The 21,615-nt window shown below is 56.5% G+C and overlaps 3 protein-coding genes and 1 long non-coding RNA gene across 5 annotated transcripts; 3 read left to right on the plus strand and 1 right to left on the minus strand.

The window, feature by feature from the left end:
- Nucleotides 1-679: 679 nt before the first annotated feature.
- LOC142028515 (seizure protein 6 homolog) lies at nucleotides 680-10,716 on the plus strand (the record flags this gene model as incomplete). The annotated part of the gene is made up of 7 exons (XM_075022335.1): nucleotides 680-871; nucleotides 2,399-2,590; nucleotides 5,888-6,079; nucleotides 8,300-8,338; nucleotides 9,021-9,138; nucleotides 9,653-9,755; nucleotides 10,398-10,716. Coding segments are annotated over 7 exons (866 nt in total), but the record flags the coding sequence as incomplete, so codon positions are not given.
- LOC142028514 (uncharacterized) lies at nucleotides 4,481-5,839 on the minus strand (the record flags this gene model as incomplete). The annotated part of the gene is made up of 1 exon (XM_075022334.1): nucleotides 4,481-5,839. A coding segment is annotated over one exon (1,359 nt), but the record flags the coding sequence as incomplete, so codon positions are not given.
- Nucleotides 10,717-11,000: 284 nt separating the features above from the next.
- Nucleotides 11,001-21,527, plus strand: LOC142028511 (PAXIP1-associated glutamate-rich protein 1-like). 2 transcript variants are annotated; one of them, XM_075022333.1, is made up of 4 exons: nucleotides 11,001-11,152; nucleotides 17,432-17,842; nucleotides 18,439-18,462; nucleotides 21,349-21,527. In XM_075022333.1, exons 1-4 carry the CDS (start codon nucleotides 11,025-11,027, stop codon nucleotides 21,434-21,436), a joined length of 651 nt encoding a protein of 216 aa, XP_074878434.1. In that variant the 5' UTR covers nucleotides 11,001-11,024; the 3' UTR covers nucleotides 21,437-21,527. The 2 variants fall into 2 exon arrangements, with proteins under 2 accessions (XP_074878434.1, XP_074878433.1); XM_075022332.1 differs by lacking the exon at nucleotides 18,439-18,462 and adding an exon at nucleotides 19,864-19,890 and having other exon boundaries at nucleotides 17,432-17,839.
- Nucleotides 11,856-13,369, plus strand: LOC142028513 (uncharacterized). The gene is made up of 4 exons (XR_012649617.1): nucleotides 11,856-12,215; nucleotides 12,354-12,558; nucleotides 13,120-13,184; nucleotides 13,281-13,369. It is a non-coding gene; the product is annotated as an uncharacterized LOC142028513 (long non-coding RNA).
- Nucleotides 21,528-21,615: the final 88 nt, after the last annotated feature.

A 21,615-nucleotide genomic window follows, 5' to 3' on the forward strand; every position in this document is an offset into this window, starting at 1 on the left:
TCTGGGGGGGTCTTGGGGGGATTTGGGGGGGTTTATGGTGCTGGGGGGGTTATTGGCGGGGGTTTTGGGGGGGGTTTATGGGTGCTGGGGGGGTTGTTGTGGGTTTTTTGGGGGGTTATGGGTGCTCTGGGGGGGTTATTGGGGGGATTTGGGGGGTTTATGGGTGCTGGGGGGGTTATTGGGGGGGTTTTGGGGGGGTTATGGGTGCTCTGGGGGGTTTGGGGGGGTTTGGGGGGGGTTTATGGGTGCTGGGGGGGGTTTGGGGGGGATTTTGGGGGGTTTATGGGTGCTGGGGGGTTGTTGTGGGTTTTTGGGGGGATTTTTGGGGGGGTTTCTGGGTGTTCTGGGGGGGGTTGGGGGCGTTTGGGGGGGTTTGTGGGTGCTGTGGGGGGGTCTGGGGGCACAATGGGGAGTCTGTGGGTGCTGGGGGGGTGTTTGGGCACGATGGGGGGGTCTATGGGTGCTGGGGGGGTCTGGGGGTGCCATGGGGGGTCTATGGGTGCTGGGGGGGGTCTTGGGGTATAATGGGGGTCTATGGGTGCCATGGGGGGTCTATGGGTGCCATGGGGGGTCTATGGGTGCTCTGGGGGGTCTTGGGGTATAATGGGGGTCTACGGGTGCCGGGGGGGGGTTCCCTTCCCCCCCCCCCATTTCCCCCATGTCCCCCCCCCCCCCGCAGCGGTGCCCCGGAACGACACGTGCCCCGAAGTGCGGGGGTCCCGTTCTCGCGCCGCTCGGCTTCGCGCCCTCCCGCTCCGCGGGACGGTGGTCACCTTCCAGTGCCGGCCCGGCTACCGGCTCCGGGGCTCCGACCTCCTCACCTGCCAGTGGGACCTCAGCTGGAGCGCGCCCCCCCCCGCCTGCCAAAAAGGTGAGAGAATTAATTTTGGGGGGGGGCACGGGGGGGGTGGTAGCCCACCCACCCACCATTCACCCACCCGAAGTGGCCCCAAAGCCATGGGCCCGGCCGGAAAGGATTGGGGGGGAAAGCCCCCCCCCCCGTGGTGTGGAGACCCCCCCCCCAATATACAGACCCCCCCCCATTGGTGTGGAGACCCCCCCCCCCCACTTATATACAGCCCCCCCCCAACTCTTCAAGACACCCCCTCAAACCCCCCCCCAGACCCCCCCCCCCCCAGGACCCCCCAAACCCCCGCCACTTCCATGCAGCCCCCCCCCACACACACACCCCCAAGAGCCCCCCCCCAACCCCCCAAATCCCTCCCACAGCCCCCCCAACCCTCCCCAGTTCCCTGTAGCCCCCCCCAAAAACCCCAAAAGCCCCCCAAAACCCTCGAAATCTTCCCCAAACCCCCCCAAGAACCCCTGCAAAACCCAAGACCCCCCCTGGAGCCACCCCAAATCCCCCCAACCCCCCCCAAAACCCCCAACCCCCCCAGGACCCCCAACACCCCCCCAAGACCCCCCCAAATCCCCCCCAAAATCCCCAAGACCCCCCCAAGAACCCCCCAATCCCCCCCAACCCCCCAAGAACCCCCCAAGACCCCCCCAAAACCCCCCAAATCCCCCCAAACCCCCCAAGACCCCCCAAACCCCCCCCAAATCCCCCCAAAGGCCCAAGACCCCCCAAAACCCCCCCAAACCCCAAGACCCCCCCAAATCCCCCCCAAAACCCCCCCAAACCCCCAAACCCCCAAGACCCCCCCAAACCCCCCCAAAGGCCCCAAGACCCCCCAAACCCCCCAAAACCCCCCAAATCCCCCCCAAACCCCCCAAAACCCCAAGACCCCCCCAAATCCCCCCCAAAACCCCCCAAACCCCCCAAATCCCCCCATCCCCCCAAACCCCCCCAAGAAGCCCCCAAATCCCCCCAACCCCCCCAAGAACTCTCAAGAACCCCTCAAGACCCCCCCGTAACCCCCCAAATCCCCCCCAAAGCCCCCCAAGACCCCCCAAAGCCCCCCAAATCCCCCCAACCCCCCCCAAAACCCCCAAGACCCCCCCAAGACCCCCCCAATCCCCCCCAATCCCCCCCAAATCCCCCCCAAACCCCCCCAAACCCCCAAGACCCTCCCAAGACCCCCCAAATCCCCCCCAAACCCCCCCAAAACCCCAAGACCCCCCAAGACCCCCCAAATCCCCCCCCAAACCCCCCCAAAACCCCCCAAATACCCCCCAAACCCCCCTAAACCCCCCAAGACCCCCCCATAACCCCCCAAATCCCCCAAACCCCCAAGACCCCCCCAAACCCCCCAACCCCCCCCAAAACCCCCCCAAATCCCCCCAAACCCCCCAAAACCCCCAAGACCCCCCAAGACCCCCCCCAAATCCCCCCAAACCCCCAAAACCCCCCCAAATCCCCCCCACCCCCCCCCAAACCCCCAAGGGGGGGGTCCATCCCCACCCTGACCCCCCCCCCCAAAAAAACCTTTCCCAGTCCTGCGGTGCCCGGACCCGGGGGAGGTGAGCAACGGGCAACGCAACGTGGCGGACCCCCGCTTCCCGGTGGGCAGCCGGGTGCGGTACTCCTGCCGCCAAGGCTTCCTATTGGAGGGGAGCCCCGCCCTCACCTGCCACGCCCGCCACGCCGGACCCCCCAAATGGAGCGACCGGCCCCCCAAATGCGTCCGTGAGTGGAGGGCTTCGGGGGTTCCGGAGGTCCCGTCACCTTGGTTTGGGGTCCAAACGTTGAGTTTTGGGGTCCCGAGGCGGAGTTTTGAGGTTCTGGAGGTTCCACCACCATCTTTTGGGGGTCCCGGGTTGGAATTTGGGGGTCCCGGCGTGGACTTTTGGGGTCCCAGGATGAAGTTATGGGGTTCTGGAGGTCACATCAGCTTGTTTTGGGGTCCCAACGTTGAGTTTTGGGGTCCCGAGGCGGAGTTTTGAGGTTCTGGAGGTCCCACCACCATGTTTCGGGGTCCCAGGGTGGAATTTGGGGATCCTGGGGTGGACTTTTGTGGTCCCAGGATGAAGTTATGGGGTTCCGGAGGTCCCGTCACCTTGTTTTGGGGCCCAACGTTGAGTTTTGGGGTCCCAAGGCGGTTGAGGTTCTGGAGGTTCCACCACCATCTTTTGGGGGTCCCAAGTTGGATTTTGGGGGTCCCAGGGTTGAGTTTTGGGGTCCCAGGATGAAGTTATGGGGTTCTGGAGGTCACATCACCTTGGTTTGGGGGCCCAATGTTGAGTTTTGGGGTCCCGAGGCAGAGTTTTGAGGTTCTGGAGGTTCCACCACCATCTTTTGGGGGTCCCGGGTTGGAATTTGGGGGTCCCGGGGGTGGACTTTTGGGGTCCCAGGATGAAGTTATGGGGTTCTGGAGGTCACATCACCTTGGTTTGGGGTCCAAACGTTGAGTTTTGGGGTCCCAAGGCGGAGTTTTGAGGTTCTGGAGGTTCCACCACCATCTTTTGGGGTCCCAGGGTGGAGTTTGGGGGTCCCAGGGTTGAGTTTTGGGGTCTCAGGGTTGAGTTTTGGGGTCCCAGGATAGAGTTATGGGGTTCCAGAGGTCACATCAGCTTGTTTTGGGGTCCAAACGTTGAGTTTTGGGGTCCCAAGGTGGAGTTTTGAGGTTCTGGAGGTCCCACCACCATGTTTCGGGGTCCCAGGGTGGAATTTGGGGGTCCCAAGGTTGAGTTTTGGGGTCCCAGGATGAAGTTATGGGGTTGTGGAGCTCACATCAGCTTGTTTTGGGGTCCCAACGTTGAGTTTTGGGGTCCCAAGGTGGAGTTTTGAGGTTCTGGAGGTCCCACCACCATGTTTTGGGGTCCCAGGGTGGAATTTGGGGGTCCCAGGGTGGAGCTTTGGGTTCCCAAGATGGAGTTTTGGGGTCCCAGGATGAAGTTATGGGGTTCTGGAGGTCACATCAGCTTGTTTTGGGGTCCAAACGTTGAGTTTTGGGGTCCCAAGGCGGAGTTTTGAGGTTCTGGAGGTCCCACCACCATCTTTTGGGGTCCCAGGGTGGAGTTTGGGGGTCCCAGGGTGGAGTTTGGGGGTCCCAGGATGAAGTTATGGGGTTCTGGAGGTCACATCAGCTTGTTTTGGGGTCCCAACGTTGAGTTTTGGGGTCCCAAGGTGGAGTTTTGAGGTTCTGGAGGTCCCACCACCATCTTTTGGGGTCCCAGGGTGGAATTTGGGGGTCTCAAGGTTGAGTTTTGGGGTCCCAGAATGAAGTTATCGGGTTCTGGAGCTCACATCAGCTTGTTTTGGGGTCCCAACATTGAGTTTTGGGGTCCCCGAGTGGAGTTTTGAGGTTCTGGAGGTCCCACCACCATCTTTTGGGGGCCCAAGTTGGATTTTGGGGGTCCCAAGATGAAGTTATGGGGTTCTGGAGGTCCCATCACCTTCTTTTGGGGTCCCAAGTTGGATTTTAGGGGTCCCAGGATGGAATTTTGACATTCTGGAGGTTCCACCACCTTGTTTCGGGGTCCCAAGTTGGATTTTGGGCGTCCCGGGTTGGAGTTTTGAGGTTCTGGAGGTCCCACCACCATCTTTTGGGGGTCCTGGGTTGGATTTTGGGGGTCCCACGTTAGATTTTGGGGTCCCGGGATGAATTTTTGGGGTTCCGGATGTCCCATCACCTTGGTTTGGGGTCCCAGGGTGGAGTGTTGGGGTTCTGGAGGTCCCACCACCATCTTTTGGGGGTCCCGGGTTGGATTTTGGGGGTCCCGGGTTGGATTTTGGGGGTCCTGGGTTGGATTTTGGGGTCCCGGGATGAATTTTTGGGGTTCCGGATGTCCCATCCCCTTGGTTTGGGGTCCCAGGGTGGAGTGTTGGGGTTCTGGAGGTCCCACCACCATCTTTTGGGGGTCCCGCGTTGGATTTTGGGGGTCCCGGGTTGGATTTTGGGGGTCCTGGGTTGGATTTTGGGGTCCCGGGATGAATTTTTGGGGTTCCGGATGTCCCATCCCCTTGGTTTGGGGTCCCAGGGTGGAGTGTTGGGGTTCTGGAGGTCCCACCACCATCTCTTGGGGGTCCCGCGTTGGATTTTGGGGGTCCCGTGTTGGATTTTGGGGGTCCTGCCTTGGATTTTGGGGGTCCCGCGTTAGATTTTGGGGTCCCGGGATGAATTTTTGGGGTTCCGGATGTCCCATCACCTTGGTTTGGGGTCCCAGGGTGGAGTGTTGGGGTTCTGGAGGTCCCACCACCATCTTTTGGGGGTCCCGGGTTGGATTTTGGGGGTCCCGGGTTGGATTTTGGGGGTCCTGGGTTGGATTTTGGGGTCCCGGGATGAATTTTTGGGGTTCCGGATGTCCCATCCCCTTGGTTTGGGGTCCCAGGGTGGAGTGTTGGGGTTCTGGAGGTCCCACCACCATCTTTTGGGGGTCCCGCGTTGGATTTTGGGGGTCCCGGGTTGGATTTTGGGGGTCCTGGGTTGGATTTTGGGGTCCCGGGATGAATTTTTGGGGTTCCGGATGTCCCATCCCCTTGGTTTGGGGTCCCAGGGTGGAGTGTTGGGGTTCTGGAGGTCCCACCACCATCTCTTGGGGGTCCCGCGTTGGATTTTGGGGGTCCCGTGTTGGATTTTGGGGGTCCTGCCTTGGATTTTGGGGGTCCCGCGTTAGATTTTGGGGTCCCGGGATGAATTTTTGGGGTTCCGGATGTCCCATCACCTTGGTTTGGGGTCCCAGGGTGGAGTGTTGGGGTTCTGGAGGTCCCACCACCATCTTTTGGGGGTCCCGGGTTGGATTTTGGGGGTCCCGCCTTGGATTTTGGGGTCCTGGGATGAATTTTTGGAGTTCCGGCTGTCCCACCGCCTCGTTTTGGGATCCCACCGTTGAGTTTCGGAATTCCGGAATTCGGACTTTCCGCCCTTCCCGCGTCTCCCACCGCCGTCTTTCGGCCTCCTGGCCCTCCGGGGGGGTGGGGGACATTTCGGGGTCCCCCCCGTCAAATTTGGGGGTCCCGCCCTGACCCCGCCCCTCCCCCCAGTGAAGTACGAGCCCTGCCTGAACCCGGGCGTGCCGGCCAACGGCTACCAAACCCTCTACAAGCACCACTACCAGGCCGGCGAATCCCTTCGCTTCTTCTGCTACGAAGGTTACGAGCTCTTGGGCGAGGTCACCGTCACCTGCCTGCCCGGCCACCCCTCCCGTTGGACCAGCCAACCGCCGCTCTGCAAAGGTGAGGCCCCGCCCGCGCCCGCCACGCCCCCCCGGGGGGGTCTTCGGAGGAGGCGGTGGGAGAACGTTGACGTTGGGTCGTGGCGGCGGGCGGTACCGGGCGTGCCGCGGCGGCGGCCGCGTTCTTCTTCATCGTCGTCGTTTTCATCACCATCGTGTTCTTCTTCATCGTCATCGTCATCGTCGTCAACCACGTTGACGTTCTCCACTATCTTCATCATCGTTATGGTACATCACGTTGATGTTCTTCGTCATCGTTTTCTTCCCCGTCGCGCCCACGTTGATGTTCTTGACCATTCTCATCATGGACCAAGTTGATGGTCTTCACCATCATCATCATCATCGTCATCGTCATCAACCATGTTGACATTCTCCACTATCTTCATCATCATTATAATAGACCACGTTGATGTTCTTCATCATCGTTTTCTTCCCCGTCGCGCCCACGTTGATGTTCTTGACCATTCTCATCATGGACCAAGTCGATGGTCTTCACCATCATCATCATCATCATCATCGTTATCGTACACCACATTGATGTTCTTCATCACCATCTTCCCCATCACGCCCACGTTGATGTTCTTGACCATTCTCATCATGGACCAAGTCAATGGTCGTCATCATCATCATCATCATCATCAACCATGTTGACGTTCTCCACTATCTTCATCATCGTTATGGTACATCACGTTGATGTTCTTCGTCATCGTTTTCTTCCCCGTCGCGCCCACGTTGATGTTCTTGACCATTCTCATCATGGACCAAGTCGATGGTCTTCACCATCGTCATCATCATCGTCATCGTCATCATCATCATCATCAGCCATATTGACATTCTCTACTATCTTCATCATCATTATAATACACCATGTTGATGTTCTTCATCATCGTTTTCTTCCCTGTCGCACCCACGTTGATGTTCTTGACCGTTCTCATCATGGACCAAGTCGATGGTCTTCACCATCATCATCATCATCATCATCATCGTTGTCAACCACGTTGACGTTCTCCACTATCTTCATCATCGTTATGGTACATCACGTTGATGTTCTTCGTCATCGTTTTCTTCCCCGTCGCGCCCACGTTGATGTTCTTGACCATTCTCATCATGGACCAAGTCGATGGTCTTCACCATCGTCATCATCATCGTCATCATCATCATCGTCATCAGCCATGTTGACGTTCTCCACTATCTTCATCATCGTTATAATAGACCACGTTGATGTTCTTCGTCATCGTTTTCTTCCCCGTCGCGCCCACGTTGATGTTCTTGACCATTCTCATCATGGACCAAGTCGATGGTCTTCACCATCGTCATCATCATCGTCATCATCATCATCGTCATCAGCCATATTGACATTCTCTGCTGTCTTCATCATCGTTATAATAGACCACGTTGATGTTCATCATCGTTTTCTTCCCCATCGCACCCACGTTGATGTTCTTGACCATTCTCATCATGGACCAAGTTGATGGTCTTCACCATCATCATCATCATCATCATTGTCATCAACCACGTTGACGTTCTCCACCATCATCATCACCGTTATGGTACATCACGTTGATGTTCTTCGTCATCGTTTTCTTCCCCGTCGCGCCCACGTTGATGTTCTTGACCATTCTCATCATGGACCAAGTTGATGGTCTTCACCACCGTCATCATCATCGTCATCATCGTCATCATCGTCATCAGCCATATTGACATTCTCTACTGTCTTCATCATCGTTATAATAGACCACGTTGATGTTCTTCATCATTGTTTTCTTCCCCGTCGCGCCCACGTTGATGTTCTTGACCATTCTCATCATGGACCAAGTCGATGGTCTTCACCATCATCATCATCATCATCATGGTGGACGAAGGTGATGTTCTCCCCCGCCATCTTCCTCCCCATCATGCGCCGCGCTGAGCTCCTCTGTCGCCATCGGCCAACGTTGGTGGTCGCCACCATCATCATCCTCGTCAACGTTCTTCGTCGTTGTCGTCTCCGTTGTGGCCCACGTTGACGTTCTCCATCGTCATCGTCATCGTTGTCATCGTCATCGTCATCCTCATTGTCATCATAATTGTCATCATCGTCATCGTCGTCGTTGTCATCGTCATCGTCGTCATCGTCATTGTCATCATCGTCATCATCGTTGTCATCATCATTGTCATCATCATCATCATCGTTATCATCGTCATCGTGACCACGCCCCTCGTTGCCGTTCTCCGCCCGCAGTGGCCGACCCCGAGTACCTGGACGAGCGACGGCTGGAGGGTGAGGCGGGGCGGGGTTGGGGGGCGGGGCCAGTGGGGCTTGGGGTGGGGCTTTGGGGGGTTGGGGGCGTGGCCTTGGGGTTGGGGCAGGGCTTTGGGGTGTGGGGGCAGGGCCATGGGGTTTGGGGGTGGGGCTTTGGGGGTTGGGGGTGGGGTCATGGGGTTTTGGAGGTTGGGGCGTGGCCATAGAGGGTAGGGGGCGGGGTTTTGTGGGGTTGGGGCGGGGCTTTGGGGTTGGGGCGGGGCTTTTGGGCTTTGGGGCGGGGCTTTGAGGGGTTGGGGGCGGGGTCATAGGGGTTTTGGAGGTTGGGGTGGGGCCATAGGGGGTTGGGGGTGGGATTTTGGAGGTTGGGGCGGGGCTTTGGAGTTGGGGCGGGGCTTTGGGGGTTTGGGGCGGGGTCATAGGGTTTTGGGGCGGGGCTTTGTGGGGTTGGGGGCGGGGTCATAGGGTTTTGGAGGTTGGGGGGCGTGGTTTTGTTGTTTTGGGGCGGGGCTTTGGGGGTTGGGGCGGGGCTATAAGGCATTTGGGGCGGGGCCCTAGGGGTTGGGGGCGGGACCCTGGGGGTTTGGGGGCGGGGCCAGGGCTCGGGCCCGTCCCCACGTGACCAAACACCCGGGGCGCCGTGGGCGTGGCCTCCCCTGATGTCCCACCCCCTCCTGCCGCTCCCTGATTGGTCGCTCAGTGACGCAGAGGGCGGACCCCGGCCGGCAGCTGGAGGGCGGCAGCATCGCCCTGGCCACGCTCCTCCCCCTCCTCCTCGTCCTCCTCCTGATTGGCGGCGTCTACGTCTATTACACCAAGTGAGCCAATCAGCGCGCAGGGACGGGGCCGGGGGGGGCGGGACTGCCGGGCTGGCAGCCGCGCATGCGCGGGGCTCCGCGCTTCCCTTAAAGCGGCAACAGCGTTAGGGGGGGGGGCCCACCGTTTCTTAAAGCGGCAACGCCACATGGGGCCCTTCCCTTAAAGCGGCGACGGGGTGGGGTCCGCTCCTTAAAGCGGCAACGCCACGGGGATCCCCCCGTCGCTTCTTAAAGCGGCGACAGGGTGGTGGTGGTGGGGTCCACTTCTTAAAGCGGCAACGCCACATGAGTCCCTTCGCTTCTTAAAGCGGCACCAGGGTGGTTGTGGTGGGGGTCCACTTCTTAAAGCGGCAACGCCACATGAGTCCCTTCGCTTCTTAAAGCGGCAACAAGGTGGGGCCCACCGCTCCTTTAAAGGGGCAGGGTGGTTTTTAAAGGGACCGCGCTGTAATTTTGGGGAGGGGGGGGGGTGTCTCAATCCCCCCTCCCCCCCCCTCCTCCGTCTCTGCCCCAGGTTTCAGGGCAAGTCCCTGTTCGGCTTCTCCTTCTCCAGCTCCCACAGCTACAGCCCCATCACGGTGGAGAGCGACTTCAACAACCCCCTCTACGAGGCTGGGGTGAGCGCACGCAGACACACCCCCCCCCCCAAACCCCCCCAAACCATGGTGAGGGTCTGACCCCCCCGTTCTGGGTGGTCTGACCCTTTTCTGGGTGGTCTGACCCCCCTTTTGGGTGGTCTGACCCACATTCTGGCTGGTCGCATCCCCCTTCTGGGTGGTCTGACCCCTCTTTTGCGTGGTCTCCCCCCCCTTTTGGATGGTCTGACCCTTTTCTGGGTGGTCTCACCCCCCTTTTGGGTGGTCTGACCCCACTTTTGGGTGGTCTCACCCCCGTTCTGGGTGGTCTGACCCTTTTCTGGGTGGTCTCACCCCACTTTTGGGTGGTCTGACCCCCGTTCTGGGTGGTCTGAACCTTTTCTGGGTGGTCTCACCCCCCTTTTGGGTGGTCTCACCCCACTTTTGGGTGGTCTCACCCCCATTCTGGGTGGTCCGACCCCCTTTTTGGGTGGTCTGACCCTTTTCTGGGTGGTCTTACCCCCCTTTTGGGTGGTCTCACCCCCCTTCTGGGTGGTCTGACCCCTCTTTTGGGTGGTTTGACCCTTTTCTGGATGGTTTGACCCCCCTTTTGGGTGGTCTAACCCCCCCTTCTGGGTGGTCTCACCCCCCTTCTGGGTGGTCTGACCCCCCTTCCCCCCCCAGGACACCAGGGAGTACGAAGTCTCCATCTGAAGCCCCCCCTGCCCCCTCTCCCCCCCTCCCAGGGGTTCGGGGGGGGGCGGGACCCCCAAATTTTTTGGGGGGGGGAAGGTGGTAAAACAACCCCCACCCCCGCAGACCCCCCACTTGCTTCACTACGAGCTTCTCCCCACCCCTGGCTAATTAATTTATTGATTCAAACACTAATTTATTGCTCCCTTTGCCGGAAAGGGGCACACGCGTCCCCTTGAAGGGAGACCCCGCCCCTTTCAGCAGAAGGGGCGGGGCCTCACCTTGCCTCTCCCACACACCCCACCCCCCCTTCCTCCTCTTCAATTTTGGGTCCGTTCGCTTTGATTTCCGGAGCAATAATTAAAAAAAAACAAACAAAAAAGTGAATAAACGGCGGCCCCTTTAAGAAAAAAAAAAGTCTCCGCCTTCTGCGCATGCGCCGGCTGGGAGGAGGAGGGGGGCGGGGCCCGGCGCGCAACCCCGCCCACCCGAGGCGGGAGGGGGGCGGAGCCTGCGCCTGGCTCCGCCCATGCGCGCCTGGCAGCGGGAGGGGATGAACCCCTCGGTTCTGCGCATGCGCAGTGGGCGGCGGGAATTCCGGGGGGGCGGGCTCCGCGCATGCGCCGTCGCGCAAAGGCGGAACCCCCTCCCCCCCAAAAAAGGCGGGAAGTCTCACAAAATGGCGGCCGGGACGTGAAGGAGGCTTCGTTCTCCTTCTCCGCCCGTTCTGAGGGAGCCCGGAGCGGGTGAGTGTTGCGGGGGGGGGGGCGTGGGGAGGGCGTAGGGACCCCACTCGTGTTCCCCGTGGCGGTTTTGGGGCTGGGGGGGGGGGGTTTATGGGGTGGGGGGGGGTTTACCTGAGGTCTCAAAATGGCGGCGGTGGGGTGTGGGGTTCCCTCAGGGACCAAGATGGCGGCCCTGGGGTTTGGGGGGGGGGGGAGGGATTTACCTCAGGGTTTCGGGATTGGCGCCTGTTATAAATGAATTTAGTCCCAAACAGGAAAATTAACAATTTATTCAATGAATAAAGGTGAGCAAACAGCGCTGGGCGCGCCGGGAGCTTCTGCTCTACCAAGACGCGCGACTTCCTGTTATAGTTACGGTTATATACAGTTTGTACAGGTTTTATACAGTTTATACAGGTTTTATACAGTTTATACAGGTTTTATACAGTTTATACAGTTATGCAGTTTTTATACACTTTACACAGTTATGCAGTTTTCATACAGTTATGCAGTTTTTATACACTTTACACAGTTATGCAGGTTTTATACAGTTTATACAGTTATGCAGTTTTTATACAGTTATGCAGTTTTTATACAGTTTACACGGTTATGCAGTTTTCATACAGTTTATACAGTTATGCAGTTTTTATACAGTTATGCAGTTTTTATACAGTTTACACAGTTATGCAGTTTCTATACTGTTTACACAGTTATGCAGTTTTTATACAGTTATCCAGTTTTTCTACAGTTTACACAGTTATGCAGTTTTTCTACAGTTTACACAGTTATGCAGTTTTTCTACAGTTTACACAGTTATGCAGTTTTTCTACAGTTTACACAGTTATGCAGTTTTTATACAGTTTATACAGTTATGCAGTTTTTATACAGTTTACACAGTTATGCAGTTTTCATACAGTTATGCAGTTTTTATACAGTTATGCAGTTTTTATACAGTTTATACAGTTATGCAGTTTTCATACAGTTTACACAGTTATACAGTTTTTATACAGTTATGCAGTTTTTATACAGTTATGCAGTTTTTATACAGTTTATACAGTTATGCAGTTTTTATACAGTTTACACGGTTATGCAGTTTTTATACAGTTTACACGGTTATGCAGTTTTCATACAGTTTATACAGTTATGCAGTTTTTATAGTTATGCAGTTTTCATACAGTTTATACAGTTATGCAGTTTTCTTACAGTTTATACAGTTATGCAGTTTTTATACAGTTTATACAGTTATGCAGTTTTCATACAGTTATGCAGTTTTTATACAGTTTACACAGTTACGCAGTTTTCATGCAGTTACGCACCTTTTATACAGTTTGTGCACCTCTTTCTTGTAAGTCTCCGCCTTGTCCCGCTTCCTCTTCCTTCGCTCGTGTCGATTTGTTACTGAGCAGATTCGGTCGATCTTCTCGAGGGTGAGTGTCTTCTGATGGGGAATGTCTTTTGCTGTGGAGAAGTGCGGTCTTGGCAGAGTTAATCCCCTTATCTGGGAAATTATTGCCATTGTCCTTCTCCCCCTTATCTGGTAAATGATGGCCGTTTTCCCCCCTTATCTGGTAAGTTATAGCCGTCGCCCTTTTCCCCGTGACCTTTACGCAATATTTAAGCGAGCCTCGTTATTTACACCAGGCATCTGCTAAATCTCAATCTGTCCCTTCCCCCTTCCCGATGGGGATGTAAGCCTTATTGTCTTCTTTTAATTCAACACGAATTACGCGACGTCAGGGAACGACTTGGTTCCCTGGCGATGGCAATGCCGGAAAACCGGTGGGAAAAAACTCTCCAAGACTCGTTTGGGAGTTTTAAAAATCGGGGGTTCTTTTATTGCAGCGCTGGGGATCGCTCCGCCTGGCGCGCGTGCCGCACCTTTAGCGCTAACAACACCTTATGTAGAATGAGTAATCAGGCTACGATTGATTCAGAGAAATTAACTCGGTAGTTTGATTAACTATTAAGTAGGTGTTCTTGATTGGCAGCGCTGGATGCACGGGGGGTCGCTCCACCTCTGGTGCGCGCCGTCGGGTCTAATCGTGCAGGTTAAGTACGTGTTCTACATACGTATTCACTAGATTTCCGAGAAATGTTATTCATTAGTTTTCCGGGAAACTATTAGCATATGCAAATGTCCTTTACGCAGGTGCATTGAAGGTCTCTGGTGGTCTTCAGGAGTCCTCTGGTGGTCTTCCGTAGTCTTCCTCGCTTGTCCGCTATTTGACCCTCCTCAGGTGATTCTGTGCAGTATGGTCTTTTGTTGTTTTGATACATCAGTGCTCGTTAGTGCTCTTATTATCTAAGTTCTCGTTAGTGGTGTAAAACCATATGGTTAGTTTAAGCTAAATTATCTACAAGGACGAGAACAAAAGCAGGAGTTTTTCTCTTTTCTGGCCCTATCGATTCAAGCAAGGCCTCTCGACGGGATCGTAAATTCGTCAAACATTTAATTAAGTTTTGCCATCGCTCGTGGTTCCTTCTTGCTCATCACTCCCAAGTAGCAGTCTCTGACACGCTTCATCCTTGACAAACACCAGTCCCGGGTATGTAAAGTTACAGAAAAAACAATCATTAAGCAACGAGCAGTTCGTTCTCTGTATCAATATCCATAAAAACGATCGTCGCCGATTACCGCAGTGCTGCAACGAAGGATCCCTTTGAGTCGAAGGGCTGCTTTTGCGACCGCCGAGCCGTTCGGCGTTCTTTCTGGCTGTCCTCGAACTCTTTCTTCTCGTCCTCGTTCTTTGATGGCGAAGCTTAACGCAGTTTCAGTCACGCGGGGGCGGTTTCGGCGTTGTTCTCGCCCGGCGTACGGCAACGTCTGGGCGTAAGAGCAAAGAACTGCAAAACTTGTGGATAATTACTAGTTAATCGCTTGACTACGCTTTTGTAATTATGTCCCCGGTTACTCTTTTTGTGTTATTTCAACCATAACGTTCATGTACCGATTCTCACTTATCTAGTTATTTAGTAGCAACTGAGTTTTCATAAAAAACACAAAACATTAAAACCATAAAAATTTGAACAAACCACACAAAACGGATGGACGTACGCTATCGGTTTCCCCCTTTCTGTTTGAGGCTACGAATTTTAGTGGTTTCACCTGAATCACGGCTCGTTTAAGACCGCTAAAAGCGATGGCGATTATAACAACGATGATAACGATCCCAGTTAACGTTTTGCGGAAGCCCGGCTAACCGTCCAGTCAGAGAAAATCCAAAGTTTTGAAATATTTTGTTTAGCCAAACCCTTTTGATCTCAATTCCCTGCTGCTTTGAGGAACACGTCTCGTTTTGCGTATCCGATTATTTAAATCGTCTGTCGCGTTCGGTGTGTGGGTACAAAACAAATTATTTAAAAATTCGATGTACCCACGTACCCCACGTTCTTTTAGCAGTAGTAAGCCCAAAACTAATTAATTTCGCAACGCCGTTTTGCTAATAGCCTGTATTTGCACATCGAGTTTGTTAGCCCGGTTTGAGTAGCTTTAGCTGATGTTTCTGTTTGGAGCGAAAGATCGTGGAGAGTGATTTAATTTTCAAGAGTCGTTAGCGGCGGTAAGCCTCAGGACTTAAAATGGTGGCCCTGTGGCCACCAGGGTGGCCTCAGGGATGGAAATAGTGGCCCCGTGGCCACTGGAATGGCCTCAGGGATGGAAATGGTGGCCCTGTGGCCACTGGGATGGCCTCAGGGATGGAAATGGTGGCCCTGTGGCCACTGGGATGGCCTCAGGGATGGAAATGGTGGCCCTGTGGCCACTGGGATAGACTCAGGACTTAAAATGGCAGCTCTGTGGCCACCAGGATGGCCTCAGGGATCGAAATAGTGGCCCCGTGGCCACTGGAATGGCCTCAGGACTTAAAATGGTGGCCCTGTGGCCACCGGGATGGCCTCAGGGATGGAAATGGTGGCCCTGTGGCCACTGGGATGGACTCAGGACTTAAAATGGCAGCTCTGTGGCCACTGGGATGGCCTCAGGGATGGAAATGGTGGCCCTGTGGCCACTGGGATGGCCTCAAGGATGGAAATGGTGGCCCTGTGGCCACTGGGATGGCCTCAGGGATGGAAATGGTGGCCCTGTGGCCACTGGGATGGCCTCAGGGATGGAAATGGTGGCCCTGTGGCCACTGGGATGGCCTCAGGGATGGAAATGGTGGCCCTGTGGCCACTGGGATGGACTCAGGGATGGAAGTGGTGGCCCTGTGGCCACTGGAATGGCCTCGAAGGATGGAAATGGTGGCCCTGTGGCCACTGGAATGGCCTCGAAGGATGGAAATGGTGGCCCTGTGGCCACCAGGATGGCCGTAGGGATGGAAATGGTGGCCCTGTGGCCACCAGGATGGACTCAGGACTTAAAATGGCAGCTCTGTGGCCACCAGGATGGCCTCAGGGATGGAAATAGTGGCCCTGTGGCCACTGGAATGGCCTCAGGGATGGAAATGGTGGCCCTGTGGCCACTGGAATGGCCTCAGGGATGGAAATGGTGGCCCTGTGGCCACTGGAATGGCCTTAGGGATGGAACTGGTGGCCCTGTGGCCACTGGGATCACCTCAAGGATGGAAATGGTGGCCCTGTGGCCACTGGGATCACCTCAAGGATGGAAATGGTGGCCCTGTGGCCACTGGGATGGCCTCAAGGATGGAAATGGTGGCCCTGTGGCCACTGGGATCACCTCAAAGATGGAAATGGTGGCCCTGTGGCCACTGGAATGGCCTTAGGGATGGAAATGGTGGCCCTGTGGCCACTGGGATGGACTCAGGGATGGAAATGGTGGCCCTGTGGCCACTGGGATGGACTCAGGGATGGAAATGGTGGCCCTGTGGCCACCAGGGTGGCCTTAGGCATGGAAATGGTGGCCCTGTGGCCACCAGGGTGGCCTTAGGCATGGAACTGGTGGCCCTGTGGCCACTAGGGTGGCCTTAGGCATGGAACTGGTGGCCCTGTGGCCACTGGGATGGCCTCAGGGATGGAAATGGTGGCCCTGTGGCCACCGGGATCACCTCAAGGATGGAAATGGTGGCCCTGTGGCCACTGGGATCACCTCAAGGATGGAAGTGGTGGCCCTGTGGCCACTGGGATGGACTCAGGACTTAAAATGGCAGCTCTGTGGCCACCAGGATGGCCTTAGGCATGGAAATAGTGGCCCCGTGGCCACTGGAATGGCCTCAGGGATGGAAATGGTGGCCCTGTGGCCACCAGGATGGCCTCAGGGATGGAAATGGTGGCCCTGTGGCCACTGGAATGGCCTTAGGGATGGAACTGGTGGCCCTGTGGCCACTGGGATCACCTCAAGGATGGAAATGGTGGCCCTGTGGCCACTGGGATCACCTCAAGGATGGAAATGGTGGCCCTGTGGCCACTGGATCACCTCAAAGATGGAAATGGTGGCCCTGTGGCCACTGGAATGGCCTTAGGGATGGAATGGTGGCCCTGTGGCCACCGGGATGGACTCAGGGATGGAAATGGTGGGCCCTGTGGCCACCGGATGGACTCAGGGATGGAAATGGCAGCTCCTGTGGCCACCAGGATGGCCTCAGGGATGGAAATGGTGGCCCTGTGGCCACCAGGGTGGCCTTAGGCATGGAAATGTGGCCCTGTGGCCACTGGGATGGCCTCAGGGATGGAAATGGTGGCCCTGTGGCCACCGGGATCACCTCAAGGATGGAAATGGTGGCCCTGTGGCCACTGGGATCACCTCAAGGATGGAAGTGGTGGCCCTGTGGCCACTGGGATGGACTCAGGGATGGAAATAGTGGCCCCGTGGCCACTGGAATGGCTCAGGGATGGAAATGGTGGCCCTGTGGCCACTGGGATGGCCTCAGGGATGGAAATGGTGGCCCTGTGGCCACTGGGATGGCCTTAGGGATGGAACTGGTGGCCTGTGGCCACCAGGATGGCCTTAGGGATGGAAATGGTGGCCCGGTGGCCACTGGGATGGCCTCAAGGATGGAATGGTGGCCCTGTGGCCACTGGGATGGCCTCAAGGATGGAAATGGTGGCCCTGTGGCCACCGGGATCACCTCAAAGATGGAAATGGTGGCCCTGTGGCCACTGGGATGGCCTCAAGGATGGAAATGGTGGCCCTGTGGCCACCAGGGTGGCCTTAGGGATGGAAATGGTGGCCCTGTGGCCACTGGAATGGCCTCAGGGATGGAAATGGTGGCCCCGTGGCCACTGGAATGGCCTCAGGGATGGAAATGGTGGCCCTGTGGCCACCGGGATGGCCGTAGGGATGGAAATGGTGGCCCCCCCGAGCAGATTTTGGGGTGAATCCTTTGCTTTTTTTTTATTTTTCAGGAAGCGTTCGGTTTCCGGAGCCCCCCTCCCTCCGTCGCCCATGGAGTCGTCGAGCGAGGGCGCGGTGGAGGTGACGTCGGGGCTGCAGTCCCTCGCCGTGGCGGACGCCGCCGAGCCGGCGGCGCCGGCGTCGTCGGAAGGGGAAAACCGTCGGCCGGAGGAAACGCCGGGGGCGGAGGAGGAAGAAGAGGAGGAAGAAGAGGAGGAAGAGGAAGAGTGGGGGGTGCCCTGCAGCGACGAGGAAGGGGAACCCCCCGAGGGGTGGCTGCCGCCCCCCGCCGACATCCGCCGCCTTTACGAATTAATCGCCGAAGCCGGCAGCCTCCCCCTCCGCCACGTCCCCCTCCCTCGGCGGGCGCCCACCCCCGAACCCGACAGCGAGGAAGAGCCTCGCTCGGCCGGGCAGCCCGAGAGCGAGGAAGAGGAGAGGAGAAGTGAGGCTGGGGGGGTTGGGGGGGGGATTTAGGGGTGTTTTGGGGGGGATTAGGGTTTTTGGGGGGATTTAGGGGGTTTGGGGGGGGAGATTAGGGGTTTTTGGGGGGAGATTAGGGTCTTTTGGGGGGATTAGGGTTTTTTGGAGGGGGCATTAGGGGTTTTGGAGGGGGCATTAGGGGTTTTGGAAGGGGGCATTAGGGGTTTTGGGGGGGGCATTAGGGTTTTTTTGGGGGGGGTTAGGGGGTTTTGGGGGAGATTAGGGTTTTTTAGGGGGGTTAGGGGGTTTTTGGGGGAGATTAGGGTTTTTTAGGGGGTTAGGGGGTCTTTTGGGGGAGATTAGGGTTTTTTTGGGGGGAGATTAGACTTTTTTGGGGGTTAGGGGTGTTTTGGGGGGAGATCAGATATTTTTGGAGGGGGATAGGGTGTTTTGGGTGGGATTAGGGGTTTGGGGGGGCAGTAGGGTTTTTGGGGGGGATTAGGCGGTTTTTGGGGGGAGATTAGGGGTGTTATGGGGGGGGGTTAGGGGGGTTTTGGGGGGCCGAGGAAGAGCCTCGCTCGGCCGGGCAGCTCGTGAGCGAGGAAGAGGAGGAGGAGAAGTGAGGCTGGGGGGGTTGGGGGGGATTTAGGGGTGTTTTGGGGGGGATTAGGGTTTTTTGGGGGGATTTAGGGGGTTTGGGGGGGGAGATTAGGGGTTTTGGGGGGAGATTAGGGTCTTTTGGGGGGATTAGGGTTTTTTGGAGGGGGCATTAGGGGTTTTGGGGGGGCATTAGGGTTTTTTTTGGGGGGGTTAGGGGGTTTTGGGGGGGATTAGGGTTTTTTGGAGGGGGCATTAGGGGTTTTGGAGGGGCCATTAGGGTTTTTGGGGGGGGTTAGGGGGTTTTTGGGGGGGAGATTAGGGGTTTTTTGGGGGGTTAGGGGGTTTTTGGGGGGGATTAGGGTTTTTTGGAGGGGGCATTAGGGTTTTTTTGGGGGGTTAGGGGATTTTGGGGGGGATTAGGGTTTTTTGGAGGGGGCATTAGGGTTTTTGGGTGGGTTAGGGTTTTTTTGGGGGGGAGATTAGGGTTTTTTGGGGGGTTAGGGGTGTTTTGGGGGAGATTAGGGTTTTTAGGGGGGTTAGGGGGTCTTTTGGGGAGATTAGGGTTTTTTTGGGGGGAGATTAGACTTTTTGGGGGGGGTTAGGGGTGTTTTGGGGGAGATTAGATATTTTTGGAGGGGGATAGGGGTGTTTTGGGTGGGATTTAGGGGTTTGGGGGGCAGTAGGGTTTTTTGGGGGGGATTAGGCGGTTTTTGGGGGGAGATTAGGGGTTTTGGGGGGGGATTAGGGGTGTTATGGGGGGGGTTAGGGGGGTTTTGGGGGGCCGAGGAAGAGCCTCGGTCGGCCGGGCAGCCCGAGAGCGAGGAAGAGGAGGAGGAGAAGTGAGGCTGGGGGGGGTTGGGGGGGGATTTAGGGGTGTTTTGGGGGGATTAGGGTTTTTTGGGGGGATTTAGGGGGTTTGGGGGGGAGATTAGGGGTTTTTGGGGGGATTAGGGTTTTTTGGAGGGGGCATTAGGGTTTTGGGGGGGGCATTAGGGTTTTTTGGGGGGGGTTAGGGGGTTTTGGGGGGGATTAGGGTTTTTTGGAGGGGGCATTAGGGGTTTTGGAGGGGCCATTAGGGTTTTTGGGGGGGGTTAGGGGTTTTTTGGGGGGGAGATTAGGGTTTTTTGGGGGGTTAGGGGTGTTTTGGGGGAGATTAGGGTTTTTTAGGGGGTTAGGGGGTCTTTTGGGGGAGATTAGACTTTTGGGGGGGTTAGGGTTGTTTGGGGGAGATTAGATATTTTTGGAGGGGGATAGGGGGGTTTGGGTGGGATTTAGGGGTTTGGGGGGCAGTAGGTTTTTTGGGGGGATTAGGCGGTTTTTGGGGGGAGATTAGGGGTTTTGGGGGGGGATTAGGGGTGTTATGGGGGGGGTTAGGGGGGGTTTTGGGGGCCGAGGAAGAGCCTCGGTCGGCCGGGCAGCTCGAGAGCGAGGAAGAGGAGGAGGAGAAGTGAGGCTGGGGGGGTTGGGGGGGGATTTAGGGTTTGGGGGGGGCATTAGGGGTTTTGGGGGGATTAGGGATGATTTTGGGGGGAGATTAGGAGTTTTTTTGGAGGGGGCATTAGGGGTTTTGGGGGGAATAGGGTTTTTTTGGGGGGATTAGGGTTTTTTAGGGGGGTTAGGGTCTTTTTGGGGGGAGATTAGGGTCTTTTGGGGGGGAGTAGGGTTTTTTGGAGGGGGCATTAGGGGTTTGGGGGGGGCATTAGGGTTTTGGGGGGGTTAGGGGGTTTGGGGGGGATTAGGGTTTTTTTGAGGGGCATTAGGGTTTTTGGGGGGGGAGATTAGGGGTTTTTTGGGGGGTGAGGGTGTTGTTTTGGGGGAGATTAGGGTTTTTTGGAGGCGGCATTAGGGTTTTGGAGGCGGCATTAGGGTTTTGGAGGGGGCATTAGGGTTTTGGGGGGGGTTAGGGTTTTTGGGGGAGATTAGGGGTTTTGGGGGGGATTAGGGTGTTATGGGGGGGTTAGGGGGTTTTGGGGGGCGAGGAAGAGCCTCGGTCGGCCGGGCAGCCCGAGAGCGAGGAAGAGGAGGAGGAGAAGTGAGGGCCTGGGGGGGTTGGGGGGGGGGGATTTAGGGGTTTGGGGGTGGAATAGGGGGTTTGGGGGGGGGATTTAGGGGTTTTGGGGGGGATTTAGGGGGGTTTGGGGGGGATTAGGGATGATTTGGGGGGAGATTAGGAGTTTTTTTGGAGGGGGCATTAGGGGTTTTGGGGGGAATAGGGTTTTTGGGGGGGGATTAGGGTTTTTTAGGGGGGTTAGGGGGTTTTGGGGGAGATTAGGGTCTTTTTGGGGGGAGATTAGGGTCTTTTTGGGGGGATTAGGTTTTTTTGGAGGGGCATTAGGGGTTTTGGAGGGGGCATTAGGTTATTTTGTGGGGGGTTAGGGGTTTGGGGGGGATTAGGTTTTTTTTGAGGGGCATTAGGGGTTTTGGGGGGGCGTTAGGGTTTTTTGGGGGGAGATGAGGGTTTTTTTGCGGGGGGGATTAGGTTTTTGTGGGGGAGATTAGGTTTGGGGGGGATTAGGGTTTTGGGGGATTAGGGAGTTTTGGGGGGAGGTTAGTTTTTTTTTGGGGGGTTAGGGTTTTTTGGAGGGGGCATTAGGGTCTTTTGGGGGGGAGATAAGGGTTTTTTTGGGGGGAGATTAGGATTTTGGGGGGGGTTAGGGGGTTTTGGGGGGAAGATTAGGGTTTTTTGGGGGGATTAGGGTTTTTTGGGGGGCTAGGAGTAAAGGAGCGGGGTTTCGGGTTGGGGGTTTAGGGAATAAGGGGGGGTTAAGAGTTTTTTTGGGGAGGTTAGAGGCTTTGGGGGGGATTAACGGTTTTGGGGGGGGTTAGGGAATAAGGGGGGGGTTCAAAGGTTGAGGGCGATCCCCCAAATTCCGTCCGATTTTACAGAATTCCTGCCCCCCCCCAGACCGCCCCTCCCCACCGAATTCGACTTCGACGACGAACCCGTCACCCCCAAAAGTTCCCTCATCGACCGCCCGCCGCGCGCCGGGTAAGTTTTTTTTTTTTTTTATTTTCCCATTTTTCCCCTTAATCCTCTTAATTTTGGGGCTGGGGGGGACACCCCAAAATCCCATCGTTTCCACACAATTCCCCCCCCCCCCGCAAAAAAATCCGGCAGGGCCCCCGACGCGAGGGCAGAAGCGGGAAGCGCGCCTGGATAAAGTTTTATCCG

This window comes from Buteo buteo, unplaced genomic scaffold (assembly GCF_964188355.1).
Source record: "Buteo buteo unplaced genomic scaffold, bButBut1.hap1.1 HAP1_SCAFFOLD_527, whole genome shotgun sequence".
Lineage (NCBI taxonomy): Eukaryota > Metazoa > Chordata > Aves > Accipitriformes > Accipitridae > Buteo > Buteo buteo.